The sequence below is a fragment of the Sturnira hondurensis genome, unplaced genomic scaffold (genome assembly GCF_014824575.4).
Source record: "Sturnira hondurensis isolate 20B ecotype Veracruz unplaced genomic scaffold, ASM1482457v3 Scaffold0003090, whole genome shotgun sequence".
Taxonomy (NCBI): domain Eukaryota; kingdom Metazoa; phylum Chordata; class Mammalia; order Chiroptera; family Phyllostomidae; genus Sturnira; species Sturnira hondurensis.
Genome location: NW_028075721.1, coordinates 2,003,126 through 2,030,761, shown reverse-complemented (window position 1 = coordinate 2,030,761; position 27,636 = coordinate 2,003,126). Strand labels below are relative to the sequence as shown.

General features: G+C 54.6%; 2 protein-coding genes across 2 annotated transcripts in view; both read right to left on the bottom strand.

The window, feature by feature from the left end:
• Positions 1-25,479, bottom strand: part of ATP6V0D1 (ATPase H+ transporting V0 subunit d1) — a 37,134-nt gene extending 11,655 nt beyond the window's left edge. Inside the window, exons 1-2 of the mRNA XM_037041517.1 lie at positions 25,238-25,479; positions 2,620-2,791 (exon numbers count right to left, since the gene is read on the bottom strand). Of these exons, the coding sequence (XP_036897412.1) occupies positions 2,620-2,791; positions 25,238-25,367 (302 nt within the window). The 5' untranslated portion in view covers positions 25,368-25,479. The remainder of the gene's footprint in view (positions 1-2,619; positions 2,792-25,237) is intronic.
• A 712-nt stretch (positions 25,480-26,191) lies between these two features.
• Positions 26,192-27,158, bottom strand: AGRP (agouti related neuropeptide). Its single transcript, XM_037041694.1, has 4 exons — positions 27,141-27,158; positions 26,894-27,023; positions 26,638-26,723; positions 26,192-26,422 (listed from the first exon to the last, which is right to left on the bottom strand). The coding sequence occupies exons 2-4, from the start codon at positions 27,018-27,020 to the stop codon at positions 26,240-26,242; spliced, it is 396 nt and encodes a 131-aa protein (XP_036897589.1). The 5' UTR covers positions 27,021-27,023; positions 27,141-27,158; the 3' UTR covers positions 26,192-26,239.
• Between the last annotated feature and the right edge of the window lie 478 nt (positions 27,159-27,636).

The following is a 27,636-nucleotide window of genomic DNA, read 5'->3' as shown; positions in this document are numbered from 1 at the left end:
TAGTGGACACTGGCAGTAGGACCCAAAAGAAGAGGAGAGCGCCTCTGCCACTGGATTGGCGTTGGAGGCACAGATGCAGTGCTGGAAGACAGACCGGCCTCTGTCGTCTCCGTGGAGCAGGAGGTGCACCATCAGCCCGGAGAGGCAGCCGGGGGATGGGAGAGGGACGGTGCTTAAGACAGGGAGGTGGTCTTCCCACCTTCGAAGGGAGGCTCCAGGGTGCTGAGTAGGAACAGCAAGTGGCTGCCGGGCAGGGGCAAGCCAAGGCCAACTGCGCCAGCCTGCATGCATGCCTGGCATCAGGGATCACCCGCCCAGTGCTGCCGGTTTCTCCAGCTTTGCTCCCATAGGCGGAGATGGGGGAGGGCACTTCCAAGCTGAAGGCTGCTGGGACTCCTCCAGGGCTGGGGGGCTGCCAGCCGGGCGGGATCATGAGATGGGCGGCCAAGAGAGCTGCGGATGTTGGCAGAAGAGTGCTCGAATGATGGACCAGGGAACCTCAGCTGGGGAGGGAGGAAAATGAAGACAGAGGGGCAGCAGGGGAGGAAGCAAGGCCCCGTGTCCTGCTGAGTCCGGAACCCGCGTCCCACAAGGGACTAAGAGTGGGCTGGAGGGCCTGCAAGCTGCGGGTAGAGGGGAGTGCCTGACTCAGCTATTTCTAGGGTGGAGCAGTTCCAGGTGGTGACATGGCCTGGAGCAGCCATCACTGGGGGCAGCTGAAGTGGACAGCAGAGGAGTGAGCCCTGGATGACGAGGTCATGGACCGAGCAGCCACAGGCGCAGACAGGCTGACACGTGGCTGCTGAGCTCTCCCCGAGTGAGGGCAGGAGTGCGGGGATGGTGAGCCTGTAAGCCACGACTGCCCGTGAATGGACGGGGCGGGACGTGACAGCCTGCCACAGGACAGCGCTTGGCTGCTTTCGGCGTACTTGGTGCTTGCAGCCAACCTCCAGCAAAGAGCTGGCGGCCGTGCAGCCTCAGTCACGCTCAGAGCCTTCTCCGGTTTCAGGGCCTGGCAGGCCAAGACCAAGTCTCTGAGGGCACCAAGACAAGCTACACAGGCAGGTGGCCAAGCGGGATGGAGGACATCTGCCCTCTGACCACTGGCATGGGGTTGGGTCAGGCCTCCTCTGGCCAGCCTAGATAGAAAGACCAGAATGTTCATTAGGAAACTGAAGGAATCTTGTTCAAACAAGGTGAAGGCCAGGCTCTGGCAATAAACACGCTGTTTCCTTGTATGTCCTCAGCTCTGGCCTTGAGGCAAGGAATACACAGGCCCAGGCTAGGGACTGATTGACAGGGTTCTGTGGTGTGATTCCCCAACGCAGCAATGCAAGACACACCTCACCACTGGCCTCCGGCCCCAGTAGGACCACATTAGCTGTACTTTGACCGGGGCTGGGGCAATGATTGTGGGCCCAGCCAGGACAGCAGGGAGGCCTCTGGGAAGAAAGCCTGTGGCCAGAAGAGAGCCTGCTTCCCAGCCTGGGCAGGTCCCGAGTCCTTTGAGTACACCAGCCCATGACCCTCACGTGAGGACGGTGCCCTCATAGCCGCTCTTCAGAAAGTGGCTGCTCCTAGTGGGTGGGGTGGGGGCAGCAGGCCAGGCAGCAGGAATCTAGCCCTGTCCCAGCAGGGGACAAGCAGGACAGGTGTGTTAGGTCTCAAGGAGGAGGGTAGGGGCACCGCAATCAGGCAATGGTAAAAGCTAGGTAGTACCCAGAACATGCACTCCCACTACCAACTCAGAGGCCACTGACACAAGCCAGCCACTGACCACGCCTCTCTCACCATGGTGTGAGGAAGCTACCTGGACAGCGGCCATCTTTGTCCACCAGGCCCGAGCTCATGGTTCCTGGGCCACCACTGCAAAGGGGGCTCTCTCTAGCCCCCCGTTTCCATAGGTACACCTGGCAAGCAAGGGATAACCTTTCCAAGTGCTGTCCCTAGACTGCGGGTCCCAAATCCTTTCCTCTCTCAGCATCTCCAAGGCTACACAGAGGCAGGGCTGTACCCAGGGTCAGACAAGAGGGAACTGGGCAGCCAAGAGTCGTAAGCACTGGGGCCGGCCAGGACTTGGAAAGGCTGCAACGGGTTCAGCTTCTCCCTCTCCCTGACCCCACCACCCCCTCTCCCTGCAACTCAGGACCACGGTCAGAGCTGGGGAATGGACCTCAGCCCAGACAGGACCAGGACCAGAAAGCCCGAACGGTCCATCTCAAGAACCTGGCTCTTCAGAGCTCTGTCCCTCCCCCGACCCCAGGCCCTGACATGGCGGTTGAAGGCCCGGTGAATGTTCACTGTGGGTGCTGGCAGGTGAGTGAGGAAGGGCTTCCATCACCCCTGGTGTCCACACCCCAATCTCTGTAACCCCGGGGTCCAGCACAACAACACGGGACACTCACCTGCCCACTGGACTCCCAGCCGGCAGTGAAGTGCTGGTGACCCTATTCTATGGGTGGTGGCCCAGAGGTCCAGGGTTGTTGAATGACCAGCCTAGCCACACAGTCTGGGAAGACTCTACGGGAAGCTGGTGTGAGCCCATGCTGGGCCGGGCCCATCAGGTACAGCTGTGCCTCGCAGACGGGGAGGGGGTGCAGCACTATGGGGCACACTCACGTAATGAAATCCAGGAAGCTGGCGAGCGGCTCATAGGCGTGGTTCCTCATGTGGCGGAACTCCACCACCATCTTCTCCTTGAGTCGGTCATCAATGACGGACACTGTCAGTGGCGATGCCTCATTGGCCAGGAAGTTGCCGTAGTCAGTGCTCTGCAGGTGCAGCTTCAGGTCTGAAACCCACGGGTGGGGTGTGAGGGCTGGCCGGGCTGAGTCTCCCCAGGGCCTCCAGGCCCCACGCCCACCCCGGTGCTGGGGCCCAGCTTCTCCCCTGGAGTTGTGTCCTGCTGCCACCTTGACTTCCTGTCTCCGCTTCCACCTCCCCTGCTGGCTCCGAGCCACTCCAAAGCAGTCAGCCAAGGCCCTGGAGATGCCCCAGACCCTTGGACCACGAGCCAGCATACTTTCCAAGCACAGTACAGAGTCGAAGCACAAGTACAGCCATTGTTCCTCCAAACGACAAGGCCTGGGAAACCCCAACTGAAGGTGCCATTCGCAAGCCTTTGAGGCCTTTCTGCATGGTGGGCTCTAGCGTGATCCCAACCTGGAGCAGAATAAGACACAAGCCTTGCCTTCCAGAGCTAGCAGAGCAACCCAACACACCTCCGGGCAAAGTATTAACCTGTGCAATAAAGGAGAAACCACAGGCCCTGAGATTAGAGTGGAGAAGGCACCAAGATAGGACTGAGAGGATGAGAGGGCATGCCAGGCTGGGCCATGGAAGACGGCAGGGACAGGAAAACACAGCAGCAAACAGCCAGGAGGATGGTGTGAGGGGTGAGTGGCCTGCAGGGCAAATGTGTGAGGGGGAGGAGACTGGGAGAAAAGGCTGACCTTGCCCTAGGAGTGGCTGGGGGCTACAGACTCTCCTGCGCTCACAGGGACAGGCGTGAAGAAACGGGGAGGAAAGGACAGGCCAGATGGGCGAGACCTGGGAGATCATGGCAACAACCTAGCAGTTTCCCAGCCTTTGCCCCTGCTCCTCACTGCCCCAGTCCATTGTCCACACACAGCCAGAGCGATCTTCTTAAAACACAAAGCAGACCACGTCAGCAGCCTGTTCGCCCTCACCTCGGGGGCCCTTCCCTGCTCCTGGCCCCTGCCCGGGGAGTGACGGTCTTGCCGCTCCTCTGACACCCCTCTGCAGAGGCCTCTCCTGCAGTCCCATCAGCCTTCACTTGTGCCACTGTCCTTTGTCACACATACCCCACCTCACACAGGACATATAAGCTCCACGAGAGCAAGGACTTTCGGTCACTGAGGTGTCTCAGAACCTAAAACGGAGTAGTTCTGGCGCATTTGGATGCTAAGTGAGTAACTATGTAGTGAATGGAAGACTGGGCGGAGGGTCGGTGGAGGAAGCAGAAGGGTCACTCCTGACTCTAAAAGTGGGAACGCTGTGGTAGTGAGGGCGTACCAAGGACAGCGGCTGAAAGGGAGCAGGTGCGCGTGCACGTGAGTACGAAGGCCCGACAGCTGGGGCTTCTGCTGCAGGGGACGGGCATCTCCTCCGGGCCCCAGGGAGGTTATCCAGAGGACGACAGGGGAGATGAACACCTCTGCAAGCTCCCGACCAAGGCCTTCCTGTGCGTCTGGGAGCCTGGGAGCCCGTGCTACCCTGGGCTGCTTAAAGAGGAAGGAGGAGTGGGGCACATAATCCACCCACAGGCTTAGGGGACCCCTGTGATGCCCCTCTTTCTAGACCCCCTCAAGAGAAGAACGCTCCCAGCCTGGAATTCGGTGTGCTAAAGGAGTTGGGAGAGTATGGGGGGGGGGTTGTGCATGCCGCTGGGGTAGACCCCTTCCACCTGCATCTCTGGGTGACATCCGGGTGGCAGGCAGCGCTCAAGTCACACACAGAGTGGGCTTTAAACTCGTGAAGCCTGCAGGAGGCCTCTGCCATCTGCTGCTTCACGGCGACTGCCATCCACACCCGCTTTTCTCCTGTGGCCGGCACAACAGGGAGAAGCCCACGGCCTCCTGCTCTGCCACACGGAAGCTGCCTGCTGCCTGTCCACCCCAAAGATGTGCACACTTATACGTACGTCCTCACCCCAGGCCATCTGCTGTGAGCCCCCACCCGGCTCTGCTGGTCCCCATCCTCACCACAGTCTCCCTTGCCATGGGAGGGAGAAGGCGCTTTGCTCAGTAATGCTACAGTTGTGGCAATACCAGATGATCCATTTGGTTGTTGCAGAGAAATTCTTTACTGTGACTGACGGTCATTGGCATGATAGCGTATCCTTTGTATTTCTACCTCTATTAATGGGCTTTCTGTCCTCGAGAATATTCTTGACACTGGTGAGGGCACAAGTCCTGCTACAGGAAACGTGGTTTACTTGCACAAAACTGATCAGTTTTGAGAGACTGGTAATGCCCTTGAACTGGCTTTTGTGGGGATGAAACCAATGGTGAGAATATGAATTGGTCCCTCTTTTTATAGTATTAAGTCTAATTAATTTACCAAGTGATTTTATATTCTTTTATCTATCCATAAACTTTGCAATCCTTGGTGGGGAGGAAAGGGGAGCAAGGGTTCTGGCCCAGGCACAGGAGCTGCGGAGCAGACAGCGGCTGGAAGCCTAACGTGACCCAAACCTGTCCACTCTTCTCCCCCTGGCTCACTCAACAACCTCCCCAGTGCCAGCTCCCCTCTCCCTTCTCCAGCCCCCCCTGACTCGGCCCCACACCCAGAAGTGGGCAGGTGGGAGTCAGCATCCCAGCGTAAGAGGGAGGCAAGAGCACTCTAACTGGAAGCAGACGGGGCCCCTGCCAGGAGCAGCCCGTGTCCTGTCCCAGGCGTACCCATTTCACAGACCGAGAAAACGGAAAGCAGAGGGAGCATGAAAGCTGACCGGAGTCCAACGGTGCAGAGGGGCCGAGAGGTGGGTCAGGCCTTGTGGATTCTGTCCACCCCCAACTCTGGTCTCCTCTCCTTCCTTTACATCCTTGACCACATTCCCCCACAGGCCTTGGTCCAGGATGGGCCTTTCAAATATAGACTTTAGTCCCAGCAGACTTTGGTCCCAGAAAACGGGCAAGTGGCAGAGAGGTGAGAGTGGGCGTGACCTCAGAGGCAGCCAAGATACTCACTGTCCCCCTGACAGAGGCCGTCCCTTGAGAAGTGAGGAACATGTGCATTTAACCAAGAGGGGCAAGGCCGAGGGGTGGGCTCTCCTTTGCATGACCCCCAGCCCCTGGGGCTTAGCATGGCCTGAAAGCAAACACCCCTGTGTCTTGGCTGCCTCGTTTTGCTGACACTGCATCTGGGGAAGCCACGGCTCCCAGCGCTGCTGGAAGGCAGACAGCCGGGTGGTTTCTGCTGGCGTTTGTCAGGTCAGAGCAAACCCAGGAGGCTCTACCGAGAATCCTGCCCAAGGCCTGAGAGTCTTCCTTACCAGGAACTCATTTTTAAAAGTCCCCAGGGACGATGTCAAAGGGCCATTCCAGACCACTTTCCCTGGCCAAGCCTCGTGTCTCCCTGTGACCCAGGCAAAGGGGACAGCCTGCCAGCCAGGAAGGCGACTTGGATCTCTCGGCTTGGCCCACACAGGGCTTCTGAACCAGCTCTGACCCTATTCGAGAAACCTGGCGCCCAGGCCCAGCGGCTGGCAGCCCTGAGTCCTTTAGACAGTCCTCAGGGCTGGGACAAGGCCCGTTAGAAACCTCCCCGCCACCTCCCGCCCCGGCTTCCTGCTCTCTCTGAGGGATGCAAGGAGGAGGGGGGGTGGGACTGGGGGGTGGGATCTGAGCACAGGAGGAAAGACTTGGAGCTTGTTGAGAGCTTCGTGGGAGACCTGGCCACCCAGCCCTGGCCCAGCCCCCAAGGGCAGCCAAGGACACCAGGGGCCCTGGAAAGGCAGGGGCTAGTTCTGTTCTGCACTCAGCAGCCTGACAGCCTCAGCGATGGCCCCAGAGAGCCCCAGATATGCCTGGGCTGAGGCTGAGCAGTGTTCTGGTTAGTGCAGACTCGGGGGACCACTCTGGTCTACCCGCATGCCCAGCTGTCTACCCCGAATCCTCCCATCTGTGTCCCTGCACCAAGACTAGTCAGTTTGGGATCCCTCACAGCAAAACACTTCCTCAGAGGCTGATTTCCCATGTCTAAGAAGGTGCTGCTGCCCCGGCTGGTGTGGCTCAGTGGATTGAGTGCCGGCCTGCAAACCAAAAGGTTGCTGGTTTGATCCTCAGTCAGGGCGCATGCCTGGGTTGCAGGCCAGGTCCCCAGTAGGAGGTGCATGAGAGGCAACCACACATTCATGTTTCTCTCCCTCTCTTTCTCCCTTCCTTCCCCACTCTCTAAAAATAAATAAATAAGGTCTTTAAAAAAAGAAATTAAAAAAAAATAAAATTCAAAAAAGATGCTGCTGCTATGCGGAAGTTCACCCTGTAGTCTGACCTACACCCTTCCACAAAGGAAGCAGGCCAACACAGCCCCGTGCCTCCAGCCTCCCGAGGGCCGAGGGCCTACTCCTCAGCACCCCGGACCCTACCTGGGACCTTCCCAAACCTCCGCTGCTTCCCGGTGTCGTCTGTCCTGACGTTCCGATGACTGTCCCCACAACTCCCTTTTCTGGCCCCACCTGGGCCTCCTCGCCACGGTGCTCTTTTGCTGGCCTCCTGCCCCACATCTTGGCTCCCTGCTCCAAAGTCCACTCTCCACACCTTTATGAGAGTAAAACGCTCAAACCTGTCATTGTCACCTTTACCCAGCAGCCCCTGTGGCCCCAGAATTAGAGCCCTGCCTCCTCCCACAGCCCACGGGGGCCCATGCCCTCAGTCCGAGCTCTGCCTCAGCCCCAGCCCTGGGCTCTCCACCTGGGGCAACCTGCCAGGACCTCTGCCCCCAGCGCGTGCTCCAGGGAGGGCCATGCGATACCCTAAAGAGAGGAAGACCTTGAAATGCAGGAAACAGGGCTGCTTCCTAGGCCCAGTCCAAAAGGCTGAGCTAGGGGGGCGCACCCCTAGCTGAGAGAGCCCGCCCTCCCTCTTCTACAAGGCACCACTGTCCCCCAGAGGCCGACTCTGTGAGAGCCCACTGCCCCAGCTCCGGCAGGATCTAGCTGAGCAGTGGGACAGGCCACAGCCCCGCACCCACCTGGCGGGGTTCCTCCTCCCTGAGCTCCTGGTTAGGACCACACCAGATTCAAGCTGGCCCCATAGCTTCCATCTGTCCCTGCGTCTCCTGGCCACTCCTCAGCGCAGGTCTTCTGGTCCAAGACCCCTCAGCAGCACAGCCTGGGCCCCAGCTGGCATCTCTGTTATCATGCCAGCCCCTGATTAACAGGAGGGCATGGGGACCCCTAGCCTGATCTCCACTCTCTGAGGGACAGAGCGTGAGCATGGCAACCAGCCGCAGCCAGGCCTTGAGAGGTGGCAGCTGGGCAGCCTGCTCCCCATCCACTTTCTAAACCTTTCCCTGATCCCACCAGCCCTGAAAGTGATCTTTCAGCCCCTCAGAGCTCCCAAAGGCAGAAGGCACATGGCCTCTTTAGCCTCCACACCTTCCCAGGAAGACAGGAAGGGAGGGTCTTGGCCCCACGATGCCCCAGGGGCCCAGCAGGCATGGAGGCAACCCCTGGCATAGTACACTAGGCGGGGCAGCACCCTGCTTTAGACTCACTCATGGCCCATGGAGGGACCCTACTAGCCAGCTGGCCACATCAGAGTGTGAGAGGACAGCGTGTTCCCAGACTTCACTTCTGCTTTTCCAAAGGTCACTCAACAACACTCTCCTGGGGACCTCAGGGGTTTTCAGGAATCGTGGCCTGCTGAGTGAAACCAGATGTGCAAACATGCCCCCCAGAGCCCGGCGTGCACACCCTGCTGCTCCCTGCGAGGCTGGCAGGGCTCTGGAGCCTATCACACCTGTCTCCTGGGCCCAGGTGAGGGGTCTGCTCTGAAGGGACTGGACCTGGGCTCTAGCTCCAATACTCACTCCGCCCCGGAGGCCTGGATGCTGCAGCTTCCAGGGCCTCAGAGCAGGGAAACTCAAACAGATGGCCAGATGTAGCCATATGGCCAGACCAGTGGCCCAATGGAGCTGGAGCCTCCCCTTCGGCAAATGTGCTGCGCCCCAGTCTCCTCCCTAGGCCCTGGGGGTGGGTGACGTATCTTCTCCGTATCAGCTCCAGAGCAGATGTGCACACTGGCTGCCTGGCGCTGCAGGGTCAGAGCACTGCATCTGGAACTCCCTGTGTGGGAGCCACAGCATGGGAACCATTAACCCTGGGTTTACTGGGGCCTGCAGCACAGGCCGAACATCCTCTTCACCTCCAGGGCTCTGCCAGGGACCATCACAGGCTCCTCGCACACTTCATGCAATACCAACCCACTCTGGGTTTCGCCTCTTCCTAGCAAACGTCAGCTCTTCCCGCCCCCCTTAGGTACCGTCTACCATTCCACATCGAGAACCTAGGCACTGCCCCTGCCCCCAACTAAGGTCTCCACAGCCTCTCTACCTGGCCAGTGCAGGGTCCACCTATCACCCACTGGATAGTCCATGCCACAGCCCCAGGCCCCCTCTGCAACCCCGTGTCACTGGTTTCAGGATACCGCTCCCTGGGTGGCTGAGTGGGCTAAAGGAGAGAAAACCTGGGCTCTGAAGCCACAGTCTCCTGGGTTCAAACCCTATCCCACAGTTTGGTCAGGAGCAGCTTGTGGAATCCTTCTGAACCCAGGCTCCAGGCCGGTCACCTAGTGAAAGTCCCCATCGTGCCAGCCTCCCAGGGCACCCGCCACAGACCCTGAACAGAGGCAGCGTTAGAGAGAACTGAGCACAGCCCACCACAGCCCACCTCTCCTGGCAGAAAGGATCCCACCCGGGGCTCCCCAACCAATACCCTCAGTGCCCGTCAGGTGATCTCCATGCCTGGCTCCAGGCTGCTGCTCAGGCTGTCCTGCTCAGGGCTCTGCAGAATGTCCCTGCCCTTTCTTCCCACGGTCTGGCCCCTTCCTCCCCCTGGGGTTCAGGCATGCTCTCCTCCTCACCATGAAGGCTGTGGGGGCCTTGTGCAGCCTGGGCAGCCGCACACACAGGCCCCGCTCTGCTATCTCCTGGCAAAGGAGGAACGGAGCTGGCTTGAAATTTGGGACTCTTGCCCCCAAGCCCATGTCTCACCTTACCTACCAACAAAATCACACAGAGCAATGGGAAGCCCCAGGGTCCTGGTCAGAGGCTAGGACCCAGCTCTGCACCACCTGCTACACCACAGGTGGCAAACATAAGGCCCGCAGGCCAAATCCGGCCCTCCACCTTGTCTCTACCCAGTGGCAGCACCGAGCTCCTTGCCCCTAGTTAAGGAGCAGTTACATTTATATAGTTCTAAAGTTACACTGGGCCCTTTGAAGGCAACCTCAAGGGTGATGTGGCCCCAGGTGAGAATGAGTCTGACACCCCTGTGTGGCACCCTGAGCCATGGGCCATGGGAGGAGACAGAAGGTGGGGCAGCCAAGGGCAACTTTTGCTCCATGGGAAGCCCCCAGGCCAATGAGCCAGCAGTCTTGGGAAGAACCTGGAGTCTGCTGCTGGCACAGCCACATGCAAGTTACCGGGTTTCAGTTGGCACAAGGCAGAGCTCCTGCAAGGAAAGGACAATCAGGTCTCCTTCCTCAGTCCCAAAACCAGCATTTTATTTTGTGCTGGAGGACTTTCAGTGAGGTGAGGCATTTGCAGAAGGGGAAGGGACTGAGCTGCAGAGATGGCCCCACTGACACCCGTGGCCAATGGCACCACCCACCAGCATATCAGATATAGGGAGCAAATGGGAGTGTCACTCCCCATGTCCAGGAGACAGCAGGACGTCTGACCCAGGTTCGCCACTCTTCTCCCTGCTCTGAGACAGGTGGCAGGTGGTGGCAGAGTCACACTTAATTGCCCTCATGCTCTCGAGAACACCTCATCCCTGTGGCTGGAAGAATAAAAGCATCTCTCACATCCCACGAGGAAGTCAACCCATCCAACGGTCAGGAGGGTGCCAGGTAGGTGACGGTACCATGTGCCAAAGGGAGGGGCAGAACTGGTTACTGCTGCGCCCAGGGCAAGTTCCAAGAAGTTCTCCTGCTCGGAAATCCAGAGATCTGCCTGGAGAGGCCCTTACCAGGACACTCCACTCTGGCCCCAAAGCTCCACAGGACCTGTCCCAGGAGATACAGGCTTGAAGGGCCATTTCCCTATGTGTTGCTCTGCCACAGCCCTGCCTGGGAATCAGGAGACCCAGCCTCACCCTGGAAGGCAGGGACCACACCTCTGCTGCTGTCCTGTACTCAGACCTTGAACAAGCTCTTAATTCTCCAGGTTTGCCACTCCAGTTATAGAAGCTGGAGGTTGGAACAGATCTGGGGTTGTGAGGAAGAGCTTCTTTTCATTTTCCCAAAGATGTAAGTCTGCCTGGATGCAAGTGATAGAGATGAAGAGGTCCAGAGTGGCCAGGCACCAGGCAGCCCAGGGAAGGTCAGCTGCAGCAGCAAGCTTGCTCAAAAGCTGGCCCGTGCCAGGTCTGGCTCCCGGGGTCTGCTGGCCCTCACCACCTGAGCCATCCTGTCAGCCCTTGATACTGGTGTCTGTTCCACATGCACGGGCCTCTGGAGGAAGGACACTAAGAAAAATTAGAGCTTCCTTGGATTGTGGAGGGCAGCTTTATGGTTCCTGGGGGCTGTTAACAGTGAGATTAAGCCAGGCCAGGCTGGATTCTGGCTGCAGCATCCTGCCAGCACCCTGGTGCCTAGAATTAAAGCTGTGGAAATACTCTTTTTGCCTCGACTGGAACCTTACAGATGGGCTCACAGAATCAGCCCCACGTGGAGTTGTGAGCCATGCTGCTCTCAGCAGGAAGCCTCACTCCCCGCAGCTCACAGAAACTGTGCAGCCTGGGCCAGGAGCAGGGTCGATCCACTCCCTACCCGTGCCCAACAGAGCCAGCAGGCCTGAGCCAGGCAGGAAGTGGCAGAAGCAGTGAGCATCTACACTGGCTCTGCAGAGGACCCCAGGCCCTTCACCTGCCCTGTTCAAGGGCACGGCAGAGCATGCACTGGGGATGCAGTGAAATGCCACACTGAGCACGGTCAGCGGTGCACGCATGCCAGCCCCTGGCAAAGAGCTGGTTGCCTGCTCAGGTTGCCTCACAGAAGAAGCTGGGTCTAAATGATGGAACTAAGGGAGGAATGGCAGTGACATGAAGCCCAGGCCAGGCCTGAAGGGTAACACTCTAGGACCCTCATTTCTCCCAGGCTTAAACAGCTGAGGGTCAGAGAAAATGGAACCACAGTCTATGACCTAGAAGCCTCAGGGCCCTGTATTCCAGGTCACAGGTTGTGGCTCATCCATATTCCTTGACTGCCAGACCTGTAATCTCCAAGCTAGATGCCCCGTGGCAAGGCCTGGGGTAACTGCAGGGGCCCCAGAAGCAGGGTCTCTTTCACCTAATCATCCCTTCCTGAGTTGGGGGCCAAGTGCACAGAGGCCTAATCCTTCAGTAAACGAACGAAGGAATGAACCAGAGAATGTAGGGATTCCATAGGAGGAGCCAAGGTGGGTGTCAGGAGGCCACAGGCAAGCCGCTGGACCTCACCTGGGCCATCTCCCAGGTGAAAACAAAGGGGCCTGCCTGGCCAGCTCTGATACCCTACCTAGTCAGGTCCAGATCACATTGCTTTTCTGCAACCCTAGCTCCTGAGGGTCATTCAGGAGCTTGAGATGAGTCCAGAGGCCTCAGTGTCCATGGGGCAGCCCCGGCAGAACAGCCAGGGGGTGCAGGAGAGGCCTGGGGCTGGGGAGTATCTGAGCAGCCGCCGGAGAAGGGGCTGGCAGAAAGGGCCAAGCTGCAGCAGCAAGGCACCTCAGATGACTCCTCAGAGGGGAAAGCCCTATCCGCCAGTCAAACACAAAGCCTCAGCTGAGGTCAAGGCCTGAAAACCACGGCCTGAGTGCCCAAGGTCTAGGCAAGTGCCAAGGGCCAGGTCAGAGTTGGCCAGGAAAGCGGTGCCCAGCACCCAGTCAGGGATGTTCCTCCACACACCCCTTTCCCCAGCCATGATTCTGCCCGCCACTGCTCGGGGCTGCCCTGCGCACGTAGGGGAAACTAGCCCTTCCCCTCGAGCGAGGAGCGCGCTGCAGGGTACTGGATACGGACAAGCAGAGCAGGCATCAGGCTCTGCCACAGCAGCCTCGCCTACTAAGTGGCCTTTCAGGGCCCTGATTTTCATACCTCTAACAGGGGAGAAATGCCCATATTCCAGTGAAGGAGAGATATTTTCCTAAAAAATCATCCAGTGATTTTTTAGTGGCTGTTGAATGAGGCAGGAGCCAGGGAGGCCAAGTGAAATTGGAGAGAAGGAGAATTTTCAGTTACCCAATAACAACGCCATTCAAGCATGACTCTTTGTAACTACGGAACCTACAGAAGGTACCTGGTGTGGACCTCTTCCGGAGTCACCCTACAAGCATGTACCTGCCTCATGCATTCTTACGTGTCCCCCAAAGAGTGGAAGGAGACCCGGAGGCTGTTTTCCTTCTCCTGGAGGGGTCATGGTGCCCACCTGGAGAGGAGTGCTTCTGGAGCCTGGAAAGCACAGCCCTAACCCCTCGACAGCCTCAGGCTTCTACTTGGTGCCCCCATACCCCCGGTTCACGGCTAGCACATGGTGCTGTAGCTGCTGCTCAGACTTTGAGAGCTCCCAGCGTGCCCCGGGTGGAGGTAAATAAGGGAAGTTTGGTGGTCAAGGCTGGAGAAGCCTGCACTGGGCACCAGGGCAGATAGCATCCGGGAGCTGTCCCTGGCCTTCCCCTTCCCAACCCAGGAAATTGAGGCCAGGGAGATGAGGGTGGGAAGAGATGGACAATTAGGAGACCATGCCAGAAGCCATGGTCTTAGTCTAAGAAGGTCAACTGAAACTTGTATGAGGGAAGTAAGGCCCAGGAAAGAGACCCCGCAGGGAGAGGGGCCTTAGGCAGGTTCCGTGCAGAAAAGCAGGGAGATTCCATTGACTTGCTGTTCCAGCCACAACTCCTACCTAGCTCTCTGGCAGCTGAGTGGTCCTGGTGCACCCCCTTGTGGCCAAAGTGGGGATGGCATTTTCATCCTCTAGCTCTAGCTCATTCTCAACACAATTTTCCAGTTTAATTACTGCCTCAGCCTCCTGTCTGCATCTCCCCCAGACACCAGTCCCTGAAGGAGTAGGCTGCAGGCACCCAGAGAGGCACACAGGAATGTGACATAAAGAAGAGGGAATGGGCCCAAAGTGGACATGAGTCCAGGGAAGCCAGAATGGAGATAGGGTGGGTTTGAGTCTGGTCGGGAGGGATTGGTGTATCTTGTATTGGAGAAGACAGAGGCTTCTGAAACACATGACTGAAGAGGATGTAGGGTGCTTGTGCATCCTCAGCCCTCTACACTCTTGGTCTCCACCTCAGCCCCTCCCTCCCAGGTTTCCAAATTCCTTTATCCCAGTTCTCTACCCCATCTCTACCGCCCAGTGCTATATTTTAAAATATCAAGTGCTTAATAGCCCAGAAACAGGACATTCAAGGACATGGTGCACCCCTCTAGGATGCAGGGGCTCAGCTTCTCCTCCTCGGTACCCCCAAACCCGGTAGCCCGCCAATTCCAACACAGTGCTGTCACTCATCTAATTGTATAAATAGCTATTGAGCATTCACTCCGGCTAGGCCTAGGCATTGTGCTGCAGAATCCTAGCAAAGTACAAGTGATTTCGGTTTCATTCTGAGCGTGAGCAAATAAGCTTCAAGGCATTAAATCACATGCTTAGCATCACACAGCTGGCCAGACAGGGAGCCGCAGTCTGCCTGCTGCCTGGCCTCCCAGAGATCTCAAGAAAGGCGATTCAGAGAGGCCCCAGGGTCTCAACCCTGAGCAGGGGAAGATGATTCACCAGAAAGACAATGATATCATGTTCATTCTTGATGTGGACCCTCCTAATAAGCTAGTGTCTGGCCGCTGAGCCCAAAGCACGAGAACAGACACAAGTAAGAAAGGGGGTCTGGGGTGCTGTGGCAGGCACTCTGACCACGGCAGGAAGAATGAGGGGCAGGCTGCCAAGGGGCCCAAACTCTCAGAGGCTGACCCAGGCCGCCAGGGACCGCAGTTCTGTTCCATTTCACTTCCAGTTGAACAGCCCTAATGCGGGAACAGCTCTGCTATGTGCAGTGCATGCCACTAAGAAAGAGAGAAAGTGAGGTTAACACATTGTAGGTGTTTTATGCAGAATGTTTAAAATCAAGTGCTGGGCCCTGGGGTAGCTCAGTTGGTTAGAGCATCATCCCAACATGTCAAGGTTGAGGGTTTGATCCCTGGTCAGGGCATATATGAGAACCAACCAATGAATGCATAAATACATGGAAAACAAATCAATGTTTCTCTTTCTCGCTCTCTTTTCTCCCTTCCTCTCTCTCTAAAATCAGTAAATTAAAATTTTAAAAAATAAATTAAATAAGGTGTTGGGGCCTTTTCCCCTCTGCCATGCAGAAACCCTGACTATCCAGAAACCCTTATCTTCAAAGGCCCTGGATGGCTGACATTGCCGGTGTACCTCAAAAGGCCTTAGGCATGAGTGCAGACTCTGGCGCCACCCCAGAAGCCAGGCGCAAGTAATCGCTGAGTAAATCCAAGGAAAAGCATGCTATCACCCACTAGGGCAAGCTCTGACACAGCCTCCCGGGTGAAGTGGGGGGTCATCAGTTCCCATGTGGACAGTTGCTGTCTTGACCATAAACAGCTTCCCAGACAACACCAGGCTACATGATACGCCAGTGCAAGATGCAATCTTGTAAAGGGAGTGCAAGAGGTGGGGCTGGGAGGAGGGGACAAAGGAGAGAGAAAAATGACCAGGTGAGAGGTAAGCAGGGGAGCTGCACCCCAACAGGGGCCCTGGGGCTCTGGGCCTGGGTGATGTGAAGTGTCCAGCCCTGGCCTGGGCCCTCAAGCACTGTCCCCAAGGCTCTAAGCCTTCAGGTGCCGAGAGAAAGGGCTTGATGCAGGTTCCCTATGACTCAGACCAGCCCCACGAGCCTGCGAACCAAAGTCTAGATGTCACATTCTCTGGGTCACTAGCAGGGGTCTCAGCTTGGACGACTGTTGGGTGTAACTTCTCTTTGTTTACCTTTATGTTCTAATTTTCCTTATTTTAGATGTCTTTATCAAATGTCCTGAATCATAAAATATCTGTCCACTGCGATACATTCAAACAATGGAAGGGTACATAAAACGGAAATGGAAATATTCCCCCTCCAGCCTCCCCAGAGGCTGCCACACTAAACAACTCAGTATTTATGCTTCCAAATGCTCTTCCATGTGCGTTCCCCTGGCATCCTACTAAAATGGGAATATATTATACTAATGCTTTGCAACTTATCACCTGATTTTGAGTATTTGCACAGTATTCCCTGGTAGGCACAGGTGACGGTTTATTTAACCACACTCCTGTCAATGGATAGCCCGTTGGTTCTAACAGGTCCCTGGCACCTACGAGGCTGGCACGAACACCTCTACACACGCCATCTAATGCTAATCTAGGGGGCACAGATCTGTAAGGGGGGGCCACAGAGTTACACAGTGCATATACGTGCAATGCTAACAGGTGTGAAAATCTGTCCTCCAAAGGATCCACACTGAGTCATTCTTCCCCCAACGTATCTTTTGCAATCCAAAAATACGTATGTTTAGTTTTTAAAAAGTCACCATGCCCGGGTCACACAGGAGAAGGCGTGGCAGGCATCGGGAGGGGGAATCCCTGGCTGCTGCTCTCCCTGTCCACTTGCCAGATTGGGCTCTAGGCCAGGTGTCCTTGTCAGGCACACTTGTGTCCGCTTGTGTTCACTTGGCCCACGTTGAGGCTGCTCTCCAGCCTCCTGGCAGGACTCCTGGGCAGGACTATGCTTCTAAGGGAGGCTTGCCCTGACTGCAAGCCAACAGATGGCCGGGCGTGGGCTGAACTGCCGCCAGCCAGCGTACTGATGACTTCCAGAGTGCTCCAGGGCCACATGGCCACCTCCCTCACACACCCGGATGCAGCACATCTCCAACAGGACGCCTCCTCTCCCCCACCCCAAACCTGCTCTTCCCCTGGGCGTCCCCATCTCAGAAGCAGCTCCGGTTACTTATTAACCAGAAGTCTGGCTTCTAACTCCTCACACCCTCCTATCTAGTAAGAACTGGTCTGATCCAGCGTGTTTCATCCCTTAAGCTTGTCTATGACCCAGACTTCATCTCCCCATGTGCCACTCCTGCCCCAGTACAGCCCACGGTCTCCCCCCGAGGCTGAATAGCTGCCTGCCTCCAGCCTGCCTCCTTCTAAATCTATCCTCTGGGGCCCCAGACCAAATTTCTAATTGCATCATACCATCAATCTCCACTCCCGCAACTTCCCCTTCTTCACCCACTGCGGGATCCAGTCCAAGCTGGCTCATGGCAGCAAGACTTCCTTCCTGCCTAGCCCCTGCCTCCTCCCTGCTCAGGGACCTCATCCTCTTGTAGCAAGATCAAGCTGGAGAGGAACAAATGAGGCAGTAGGTTGCCATGGTCACCACCAATGATCCATGCCAGAGCATCGATCACAGGGCATCAGGGGGTCTCTCCACACAGCAATGCCATGGCCCAGGGCACTCGGGATAACACAGACCCTCAAACACCGAGGGAGAAACATCAGGTATGTGTGGGGCCCAGCTCTCAGAGCTCAGAGACTCAATGTACTTGTTCCTTTCATTCCACGGTCACCACCTTCAACACACCCTTCTCTCAAGGCCTCCTGAGCACTTCCCTCTAGCCTGTGACCACTGGATTGTCACGGGACCGTGCTATCTCTTCCTCTGAACAAGATCTGACCCCGAGGAATTTGGACTGAACTAAACGTGTGTTCTGTCCAAGCAGCAGTCGCCTAATTACATGAATTCAATATAGTGTCCTCTGACAAACAAAACAGAACATACAACATGTTTCCAGGCAAGAACATAAACAGAAAATCTTAGGCAAGACATCTCCCACACATGACCCCTGACCTAACTGAACGGTGTGTGTCTCTTTTTTTATTTTTATGTAAGATTTTATTTATTTATTTTTAGAGAGAAGGGAAGAAAGAGAAACATCGATGTGTGAGAGGTACATCAATCAGCTGCCCCTTACACGCCCCCAACTGTGGATCTGTCCCACCACCCAGGCATGTGCTCTGATTGGGAATCAAACTGGCGACCCTTTGGTTTACAGGCCGGCACTCAATCCACTGAGCCACACCAGCCAAGGCAAGTCTCTCTGTTTTTAAATCACAACCCTCATCCCTCCCGAGCTGCATGCCCTTCCATGCAGGTGGTTCATCAGCATGAACCCGCCGATGCACCTCTCCTCACTCAGCCCCTGCACACCCACGACGCCGGCTCTGCTCCCTCTTCCCACTTTCCGAAGCTCCTCCGGCACTCCACGCAGCTTCCTGTTCCTGAAACTGCTAATGCCAGTACTTCTTCCCGCCTCTTTGGCCTGGCTATTTTTTTTATAACAGTTTTACTGAGATATAATTCACATACCATACCATTTGCCCATTTAAAGTGTACAATTCAATGGTTTTTAGTAGGTTTACAGAGTTGTGCAACCATCACCACAAGCAATTTTAGAACATCTGGTCACCCCAAAAGAAACCCTAACCCTTTAACCATCACTCCTCACGTGCTCCCAGGGCTCTGAAATGTACCCTGCACCCAGTGTGCATTCAATGCTGCCGACGTCGGCAGCCTGCCTGTTGGGCAGGTATACCTCCCCCCAAGCAAGGCCTGTGCGGCATGTTTTCATTACCCACTCCAGGCCCAGCGTGGCGCCTGCTCCCTAGGAGTGACAGGAAAGAACGGCCAGGGTGGGAGCGGCGATTTCTCTGACGGCTCACTCGGCCCCCAGCCCCCCGGCTTACGCTTCACTAATATTCCATAGAGCTCCTACTAACCACGTTCCCATTGTACAGCTGAGAATAAATCACTGGCCCAAGGTCACAAAGCCAGTAAGTAGCTGAGTGGAGATTAGCTGATTGGTGAGCTCTGCTCTGTCTGAACACGATCGCTGCCCGTTCACTCCACGAACTGCCATCAGCCTCTGGCCCCTCTTGCCTCTGTTCTCATTAAAGGCACCAATGACCTTTGAATGGCAAAACAAGATGAAGGGCTGTCTGACTTTAACGTCAACATCTTGGCCACGCTTGGCACTTACTACCCCCTTCTTTTTCAGGTCCTCCCCTGTGGCTACCCACCTCTCAGGGGCTGCCTTCAGTCTGCTGGCCGGACTATCTTTTTCCCCATCTTGCTTAACTGAATTCCTTCCTGGGGAAGGGTCTCATGTTTGGCCTCTCCCCTTGTGACTTTTTACTCTCTCTCGGGGTCAACGGCCATACTTCTACCTTGACTCCCCAAGCTATCTCCCAAGCTCAGACCTCACAGCTGATTACCAAAAACAGCCTCCAAATCTCTACTCAAGTGGCTCACAGATCCCTCAGTCCCGTCTTCTCACTTCCTCCAGCCTGTTGTCTATATTCCACCCATAAGTTCACTCTGCCACCTGTACAACTGCCTAAGCCAGAGATGAGGACATCGGCCTTGACTCATCCTTCCTTAGCCTCCTTATCCAACCCGCAAGTCTGACCAAGTCCTCTCTCCGAAAAAATGGAAATTCCCTCCAATCCACTTTTTAAAAAACTGCAGACAGCCCTGACTGGTGTGGCTCTGTGGGTGGAACACTGCCCTGCAAATTGAAAGGTCACCGGTTTCATTCCCAGTCGGGGCGTGCGAGAGGCAACCCTGACTGATGTCTCTCTCGCACATCGATGTTTTCTTCCTCCTTCTCCCTTCCCCTCTCTCCAAAAATAAATAAGTCAAATGTTTTTAGAAGAAAATAACTGCAGGCACATTCTAAAGGGTCAGTCCAACAGCTTTACCCTCCCATCAGCGACAGTCAGGAAAAAGCACTTCCTACGGCTTTTGCAATCCCTCAAGAGCTAACTGACGTCTGCGTAACTTCCCAGGCACACTCCTAGCCACACCACAATTAGTACGGAGTGACTTGCCACTCCCGGAAAGACACCACCTACATTTGCATCTGCAGTTCCCTGTGACAGGTGACTGGGCGAGCCCAGCCTGGAGTCTCACTTTCTTCTTCCCAGATGAGATGGTCTCGTATGAAATAAGGCTGAAATGCAGGAGATGCTGTGATGAACAGAGACAAGTGACTCAGGACAGAGAGGGCTAAAGTGTTCTGAAAGGCAGCCACGCACGTGAGCTCTTCACCCACAGTCCCCAGGGATCTGGCACACCGGCTCTCCCCCTCCTGAATATCGGTTGTGTTTCCTGGAAATAGGAAGGAGATGCCCTGACTGGCCCAAGCATCAGGGGGGGCCTCGTTCCAAATTAGAAAGCTGGCATCTGATACCATCCACTGAGCTGTGGCTGCATAATCCAGCAAGCTATATGATTTTGTGTCTCCCAAGTTTCTGAGTAATAAAAGAGCTAACCCATAGAAAAACCCTAGAAACGACAACCAACCCAGCGGCAATGAGAAACCTCTGGACCCAGATTATGGTCTCCAAATATCGTATTTCAATACAGATAACCAGGTCCCCTAAGAGGAACGGTGACGCTGGGTCTGGGTCAGGAAATGTGCAAAGTACGACCAGAACATACTGTCCTCCAGAGGTGAGGGAGCCCTCAAAATGTACAAGGTTCTGTCAAAAAGACCTGGCGGGCTACTGAATACACTCCCGCGGGCCAGAGGACACTGTGAGCACCAGTAAAGTCTAAAGTCGAAAGCACAACAAATACACTGAAATCCACATTGCCTTATGACACCAAAAAAAGAACAAACCGACCCTGTCAGTCATCTTTGGAGGAGGTTGGAAAACCAACTCAATTATTTTGAAAGCTGGGAAATATGGAAGAGGATCAGCACTTACCCTGCCTCTCCTGTACAAAGTATCTCAGCGCAACCAAGCAGTTGATTATTCCAAGTTTACAGGTATAAAAGTATCCAAACTAGCAACTGCAGAGGGAAACGCAGAATATCACCATTTCGCAGCCCTACTGAAATAATGATTCTAGGCAATAAATGCCAATGATTCCTCATGTCACAAAAAGAGAGATAGCTAAATATTATGTGCCTCCCAATGAAAGTACAAATATTATCTATTAAATACTATTTTTCTTTCCTTTTTAAAAAAATATTTTATTTACTTATCTTTAGAGAGGGGGAGGGAAGGAAAAAGAGAGGGAGAAAAACATCAATGCATGGTTGCCTCTCATGTGCCCCACACTGGGGACCTGGCCTGCAGCCCAGGCATGTGCCCCGACTGGGAATCAAAGCAGTGACCCTTTGGTCCACAGGCCATCGCTCAACCAACTGAGCCGCATGAGTCAGGGCTATTAAATACTCTTTTAAAAAATGGAATCTACTCAGGCCTCTATATCTAACTACTAATTTACAGGGAAAACAGGGGACAAAGGAACATATTAAACTAGACAGCAGGAATGTAGTCAGCGAAATTAGGACAGAGGGGAAATCTATAAATTAAGTAACCTGGCTTCTTCAATAAGTAAAAGAGAGAGAATCTATATGTTAAAAGATCTGAGATAGCTTCAACCAACTGAAATGTATGGATCATTTTTGTATCCTAATTGAAAAAAATCATATTTTTAAAAATTTGACAGAAATATGAACACAAAATGGATATTTGATGACATTAACAAGTTACTGTTGATTCTTCTGTTTTGTTTAAAAGATTTTATTTATTTACTTTTTAGAGAAAGGGGAAGGAAGGGAGAGAAACATTAATGTGCGAGAGATACATGGACTGGTCAGCCTCTCACGCGCCCCCAACTGGGGAATATGGACCATGACCCAGGCATGTGCCCTGACTGGGAAAGAAACCTGTGACCTTCCGGTTTGCAGGCCGGCACTCAGTCCACAAAACCACACCGTCTGGGGCTAAAGAAATTGAATCAATAATCAAAAAACTCCCAACAAATAGCCCTGGCTGGCGTAGCTCAGTGGATTGAGCACAGGCCTGCGAACCAGACGATCGCGGTTCGATTCCCAGTCAGGGCACATGCCTGGGTTGCAGGTCGGTTCCTTGCAGGCTAACTACCAGCAGGGGACACACAAAAGGCAACCATACATTGATGTTTCTCTCCCTCTCTCCTTCCCCTCTAAAAATAAATAAATAAATAAAATCTTTAAAAAAAAATCCCAACAAATAAAAGTCCTGGACCAGATAACTTCACAGGTGAATTTTACCAAACATTCAAAACAGATTTAACATCTATCCTTCTCAAACCATTCCGAAAAACTGAAGAGGAGGGAAGGCTCCCACCTTCATTTTACAAGGCCAGCATCACCCTGATTCCAAAACCAAAGACATCACAAAAAATAACATAAAATTAGAGGCCTATATCCCTAATGAAAATAGATGCAAAATCCTCAACAAAATATTAGCAAACCAAATTCAGCAATTAAAAAGATCACACACCGCCCTGGCTGGTGTGGCTCAGTGGATTTAGTGCCGGCCTGCATAGGGTCGCCGGTTCAATTTCCAATCAGGGCACATGCCTGGGTCGTGGGCCAGGTCCAGAGGCAACCACACACTGATGTTTCTCTCCCTTTCTCCCTCTCTCCATTCCCCTCTCTCTAGAAATAAATAAATAAGATTTTTTCGAAAAAAAAAAAGTGAGCTCTACTGTATGTTTTCTCTTGATACACCTCTGACCCACTTCCTCTTGGTCACAAGCTGGGACCCAGCTCCCAGGAGGTACTCAGCACGTCCTGAAACACTCAGAGCTGGAAAGAACTTTTGTGACCATTAAGCTTTTCTGTCCTATCAGCTCACCAAAGGGGTGGGACCTCTCCAGGTTCTTTATCCTGCCTCTGAGAAAAGACGATGAAGCAAAAATGGACCATGGAGGACATACGGGCTTCGGAGATGCTACGAGACCAAGAAGAGGTCAGTAGCAGACACCCTGTTGGAGTGGAATCCATGGAGGAAGGCTGAGGTGTGGTAGAGGTCTATATTTGCCCTAAATTGCAGAACAAATAAACACCCACTGACCAACGAACCGCACCTTCTGAGAAATGTCAAAACACCTGACAGGTGTTCTTTGGAAATCTCACCACCTCAGGACACAACTACACTCTCACTAGGCCCCACAGGATTCCTTGGTGTCCTCTTCCCACCCTCTCTCCCTTCCCCTGGGGCTGGGGAGGCAAAAATATCCAGCAACAAAGGCCTGAAGGCCAGGCCTTTGGTGTCATCTTCAGAAGCAGAGAAGGCCTTTCCATCGAGAATAAGATAGTGTTTCTGATCACTTCTTCCTATTTCTGGTTATCCCCAAGCCCTGAAAGTCCTGAGTATCTCCAACATACATGGTACCAAAAATCCCAAACTCTATTGTAAGAAACACCTAGAAAAGCAGCACAAACACCAGAGGAGCTGTAACTGGGTACGGGGGACCATATTCTAGCCTAGCATGGCCACAAAGAGGTTCTTAGGTGGGGTGCTACAGAGTCTGGGCCTTGAAGGGTGGAAGTCACTGGGCTTCGTGGTCGCAAGAAGGAAGCAGACGGAACGGCAGGTGCGAACAGTACCGAAAACAAGAACTACAATTTGCCCAGTGCTTACTCTGTGCCTGGTGCCAGGCTAAGCATTTTACCCCCAATAGTTGACATCTTACAACCTTCTGAAGTAGGTACTGTTTAATATTCTAGATGAAGAACCCAAGGTCCAGAGGGGCAAAATAATTTGTCTAAGGTAGTACAGTAATTGGCAGGGTTGGGAGGCAAACTCAGATTTGTCTAACTCCAAAGACCTCCACCACACTAGGCGCACCAAGAACTGGGGGCATGGCTTGTGGGAGAGAAAGGAATACACATGAAAGAGCAAGGGAACCCCTGAGTGTCACTCTGAAGGTCTGTATTTAGGCCACAAGGGGGCCATGTCAGCCAACGGTGTTGTAGGAAGAATGGAGGGTTTGCTGGGAAAATGGGAACCCTGTGGACTCAGAAGGTAGGGGGTCAATGGTGGGGGGTGGGGGTGGGGGTAGAGATAAGGAGGAGTCAGCAGCAAGAGTGAGGAAAGCCTGGAAGAGAAACAAGTTTACCAAACGCCAGCTGGCAATCAGTAGAGTCCACCTTCAGATTTAAGCAAAGAGCTTCCTCCAGCCCCAGTCGGTCCACAAACACATTAAGTGCCAACTGTGTGCCAGGCCCTGCCCCACAACTTCCGTTTCTCCTCCTTTTCCAACAGAGGACAATCAGGTTGCTGACAGGCTGCTACAATCCAGCACCCAAAGTGCTCTCCTCTCCTTCCCCATCTCCTCCAATTCCACAATGGAAGTGAACAACCTTTTTTCCCCCACATTTATGTTAAAACCATAAAATATACAGCCTGGCTGGTGTGGCTCAGTGGATTGAGTGCCAACCTTCGAACCAAAGGGTCAAGGGTTGGACTCCCAGTCCAGGAGCATGCCTGGGTTGCAGGCCAGGTCCCCAGTAGGGGGCGCTCAAGAGGCAGCTGCACATTAATGTTTTTCTCCCTCTCTCCCTCCCTTCTCCTCTCTACAAATGAATAAAAGTCTTTTTTAAAGAAATCCTTTAAAATAAAAAATAAAATCATGAAATATACGACTATATTTTAATCTTGGTTTTAAAGATATGTATTTTTGCATTGTTGCAAGATAAACAAAAACTAGTGGTTTTTTTTTTCTTCACTGAATCCACTTTTAACCTCAATACACTTATTTGAAAATTTCCTCCTGAGGGTGAATCACATCTGGTCATCTTCCCCCTCCAGCCACCATGAGACCAGCTCAAGAGTACACTTAAGGGTCAGGGATGGGGACTGACATCCCAGCCACAGTACCCTTCACCACCGCATGGGGGACGGGGAGGAGGCGAAGACTGGAATCAGGGACGTCTACAATTCAGTAAATTTGATGCTCTGTGTACTGGGAAGGGGGAACTCGGCTTCTCACAATTCTTGTGCTAAGACACCCCATTCCAACAAGCACCCTTCTTGCTGAGGGTTTAAGTCTTACAGGATAAATACAGCGTATGATCTTCCAGACCTGTAGGGCCACGCCTTGCTCTCCCAAACACTGCCTTCAGAAGACTGTTCAGCCAGTGGTTCCGCGACGGGAGAAAACTCTAAGCAGGCTCAGCAATTCCCCAGGAAGGCTCACCCCACGGCTAACGAGAAGCGTCAATGATCACAAACGCCTTGGGGTATGTTAACACCAAGGCGTAGGGAAGTGGGGGACTACTAACGTAGGGAACTGGGGGACTTTTCCGCTTAGTTTCCCCAAACGTTACCACGGGACAGCTCACTCCGGCGACGTCAGGGTAAAGGGACTTACATGGGCTCATCTCACACCGACCAACCACTCCCGAGAGACCTGAGCGGGTCCCAGCAGAGGCAAACCATAGTGTTTTAAAGGCTTGTTTGCGTTTGGGCCTGGGCCGGGCCGCAGCTGGAGGCGGCTCCCCTCCCAGCGCCTCCATCAGCCCCGGAATCCCCAGCGAGGCCTCTCAGGCCCTTCGAGAGGCCCCTCATTCGCCTGCCCTTTCACAGCCCGGCATCCCGGCCCCGCGGCTCACCCTCGAGCGTCTCGCACTGCACCAGGTTGAGGTAGTCCGCCTGGCTGAGCACCCCTGCCTTCAAACCGCGCACTAGTCCCTCCAAGTAGCCATTGTCCACGTTGAAGTAAAGCTCCGGGAAGGACGACATGGCTGCGGCGTGGGCTGTGGAACCGGAGAACCCCAACCAGCAAGCAGGGAGCGCAACTCCTAGATCAGCTGACTCGGCGCCCTCAGCTGTCCGTCAAGCGCGTCAGATGACCTTCATGGGTGTCACGTGATCACAACGGGGCTGTTCTGAGCGGCGCTGGCCTTCCGGGTGGCTTCGACCGGACGCGTTGAGCAGGTGTGGGCTGGGACGGCTCTCTGGCGCCTGCGCGCTGAGGGAAGGAGCGCCTCCGGCTCCGTTGGATCTACTGAGTGTCCCTAGTCAGCCGCACGGTGGCGCTCATAGCCGTGGAAATTGGACTGGGCTTTCTAGCTTTCCCGGGTGTGTAGAATCTGGTATTGTGGGGCGTGCGGAGTAAAGATGGGAGCTGTTTATGCTTGGAAATGTTCCAGGCTGTTGAGTCAGCCTTCTTCTAGGGGGAGCTGAAGCATGGCAAGAGCGACCTTTGCTAGGTATCACACATCGAGTTAGCTGCAAGCAGGTTCTGGAACCTAATGCCTGAACGCCAGCAACAAGTTGCAGGCCCTGCCCCGTGCTGTGCCCCCTACCCCTTTCCCTCATTTACTGGACAAGATTTTGAGGGCTGGAGAGCGGCTCTTCTCTTTTTCCCTCAAAGTGCCTAGCGCCCTAAGAGAGTTCATGTAAGTCAGCTGATGGGGTAACACAGGTTCTGGGGTAGGGTGTGTGGTTTCTAGGTTTGGCTGCGTCCCCATCCCTGCCGTGACTTACCCCCTCCAAAGGCCACGCTCGAAATAATGCCACAGCCTTGGGGTTGGTCCCAAACTTTATTCACACCCCCGGTCCCAAACTTTATTCACGCCCCCCGTCCCAAACCCGACTCTGACAGTGACCAGTTAGGTGCGGCTGCAAGGGTTTGCAGCAGTACCCAGCTTTCGGCAGTAGCAGAAGGCGTTGAAGAACCGGCAGTAGCACGTGGCACATGGGTCACAGCACGGTACTTGCTGTCCCAGACAGGACTCATGCAGCCTTAGGCAGCGACGTGGGGAGCGTGGCTCACGTCCTTCCGGATCTAGCACCTGCAAGGTTGCAGGAGTATGGGGTTGCGGGAGTATGGGCCTCGGAAGGCAGGTCAGGGACCTCACCTGCCCCTACTCAAGGGGGATGGTGGTGGAGCGTGGGGGTCTGCAGTATCGTTCCATGTGAGGAGGGCATGAAATGGAGAATGGGGATGATGCCTGAGGGTTCCTCCCCAGGCTTGGGGCCTCCCCCGTTTCCCTGAACAGTTAGTTACCTCTGCCAAGTCCTTGGCCTCCTCCAGCAGAGCCTTTTCTGCCTGTTCTGCAGTTGTCCACTTCAGCCCAGGCTGCAGGCCCAGGCCTGGGACAGTGATTCGAGGGCAGAACACATGCATCTCCCTTCCCCCATGTGCAAAACACCCACCTCCCAGCCTGGGATTGGGAAGGGAGAAGGAGGGCTCATACTCAGCAGAGTAGTTTGTGGCCAAGGGATTCCAGGCCCCACCCAGACCCACCCCGGCCCGCACTGACCTGACGTCTCTGGGAACAGGGCCCGGTCAGACCCTCTGATGCCCTCTGGGGGTGCCAAGCTCATCTGGGCACCCTGCCTGGCAGGTAGTGCCAGCAGCAGGGCACAGCTCAGCACTGCAGTCAGCATGGCCTGGCTCAGCAGGAAGACCCACCACTTAGCCTCTCCTAATCCTTGGAGAACCCTCTGCCCAATCCCCCAGAGAGGTCCCCCAGGGAGGAGGAGTCTCTGCCCCACCAGGGGACTTACTTCTGTTTGCTGGGTCCTTGCCTGGAGAGTTCCCAGCCGCCCCGTGCCCTCAGCTTATATAGCAGGGTCTAATGAAGGGCCCACACGTGACTGTTCCCTGCAGCCAGGGCATGAGAGGCCCTCCCCAGAGGCAGAGGAAGGTAAAACTTGGATCTGTCTCTCTGGAATCTGAGCTTTGGGGTGCTCTACTAGAAGGTGACCATCTCCAATCGAGGGCGAGGTCTCCAGGAGCCAGTTAAAGCTTGGGAACAAGATAGGGTGCCCAGAGCCCCCCAAATTTCTACAGGTCAGGGACCTGGGAGGTGGTCAGGCTGGAGCCATTAGCAGTAACAAGGCAGACGGCCCTGAGAGCTTAATTTAATTTGTGGCCCCGGAGATGCTCACTCAGGCATTACCTGGCAAGTTGTTTGCTTTGTTTACAGGAACATAGGTCAAGGACATTGAATTGGATGGTGGGGCAGTGGTCAGAGTGGGGTAAAGATGTGGTACAGACCTA

What these genes read in the sequence shown, in the direction of transcription:
- AGRP (XM_037041694.1), bottom strand. Translation starts at nt 27,020, where the DNA reads ATGCTGACTGCAGTGCTGAGCTGTGCCCTGCTGCTGGCACTACCTGCC. An exon ending in CCTGTTCCCAGAGACGTCAG is followed by an intron (nt 26,724 to 26,893) that starts GTCAGTGCGGGC and finishes TCACTGTCCCAG; the next exon opens with GCCTGGGCCTGCAGCCTGGG. An exon ending in AGGCCAAGGACTTGGCAGAG is followed by an intron (nt 26,423 to 26,637) that starts GTAACTAACTGT and finishes GCAACCTTGCAG; the next exon opens with GTGCTAGATCCGGAAGGACG.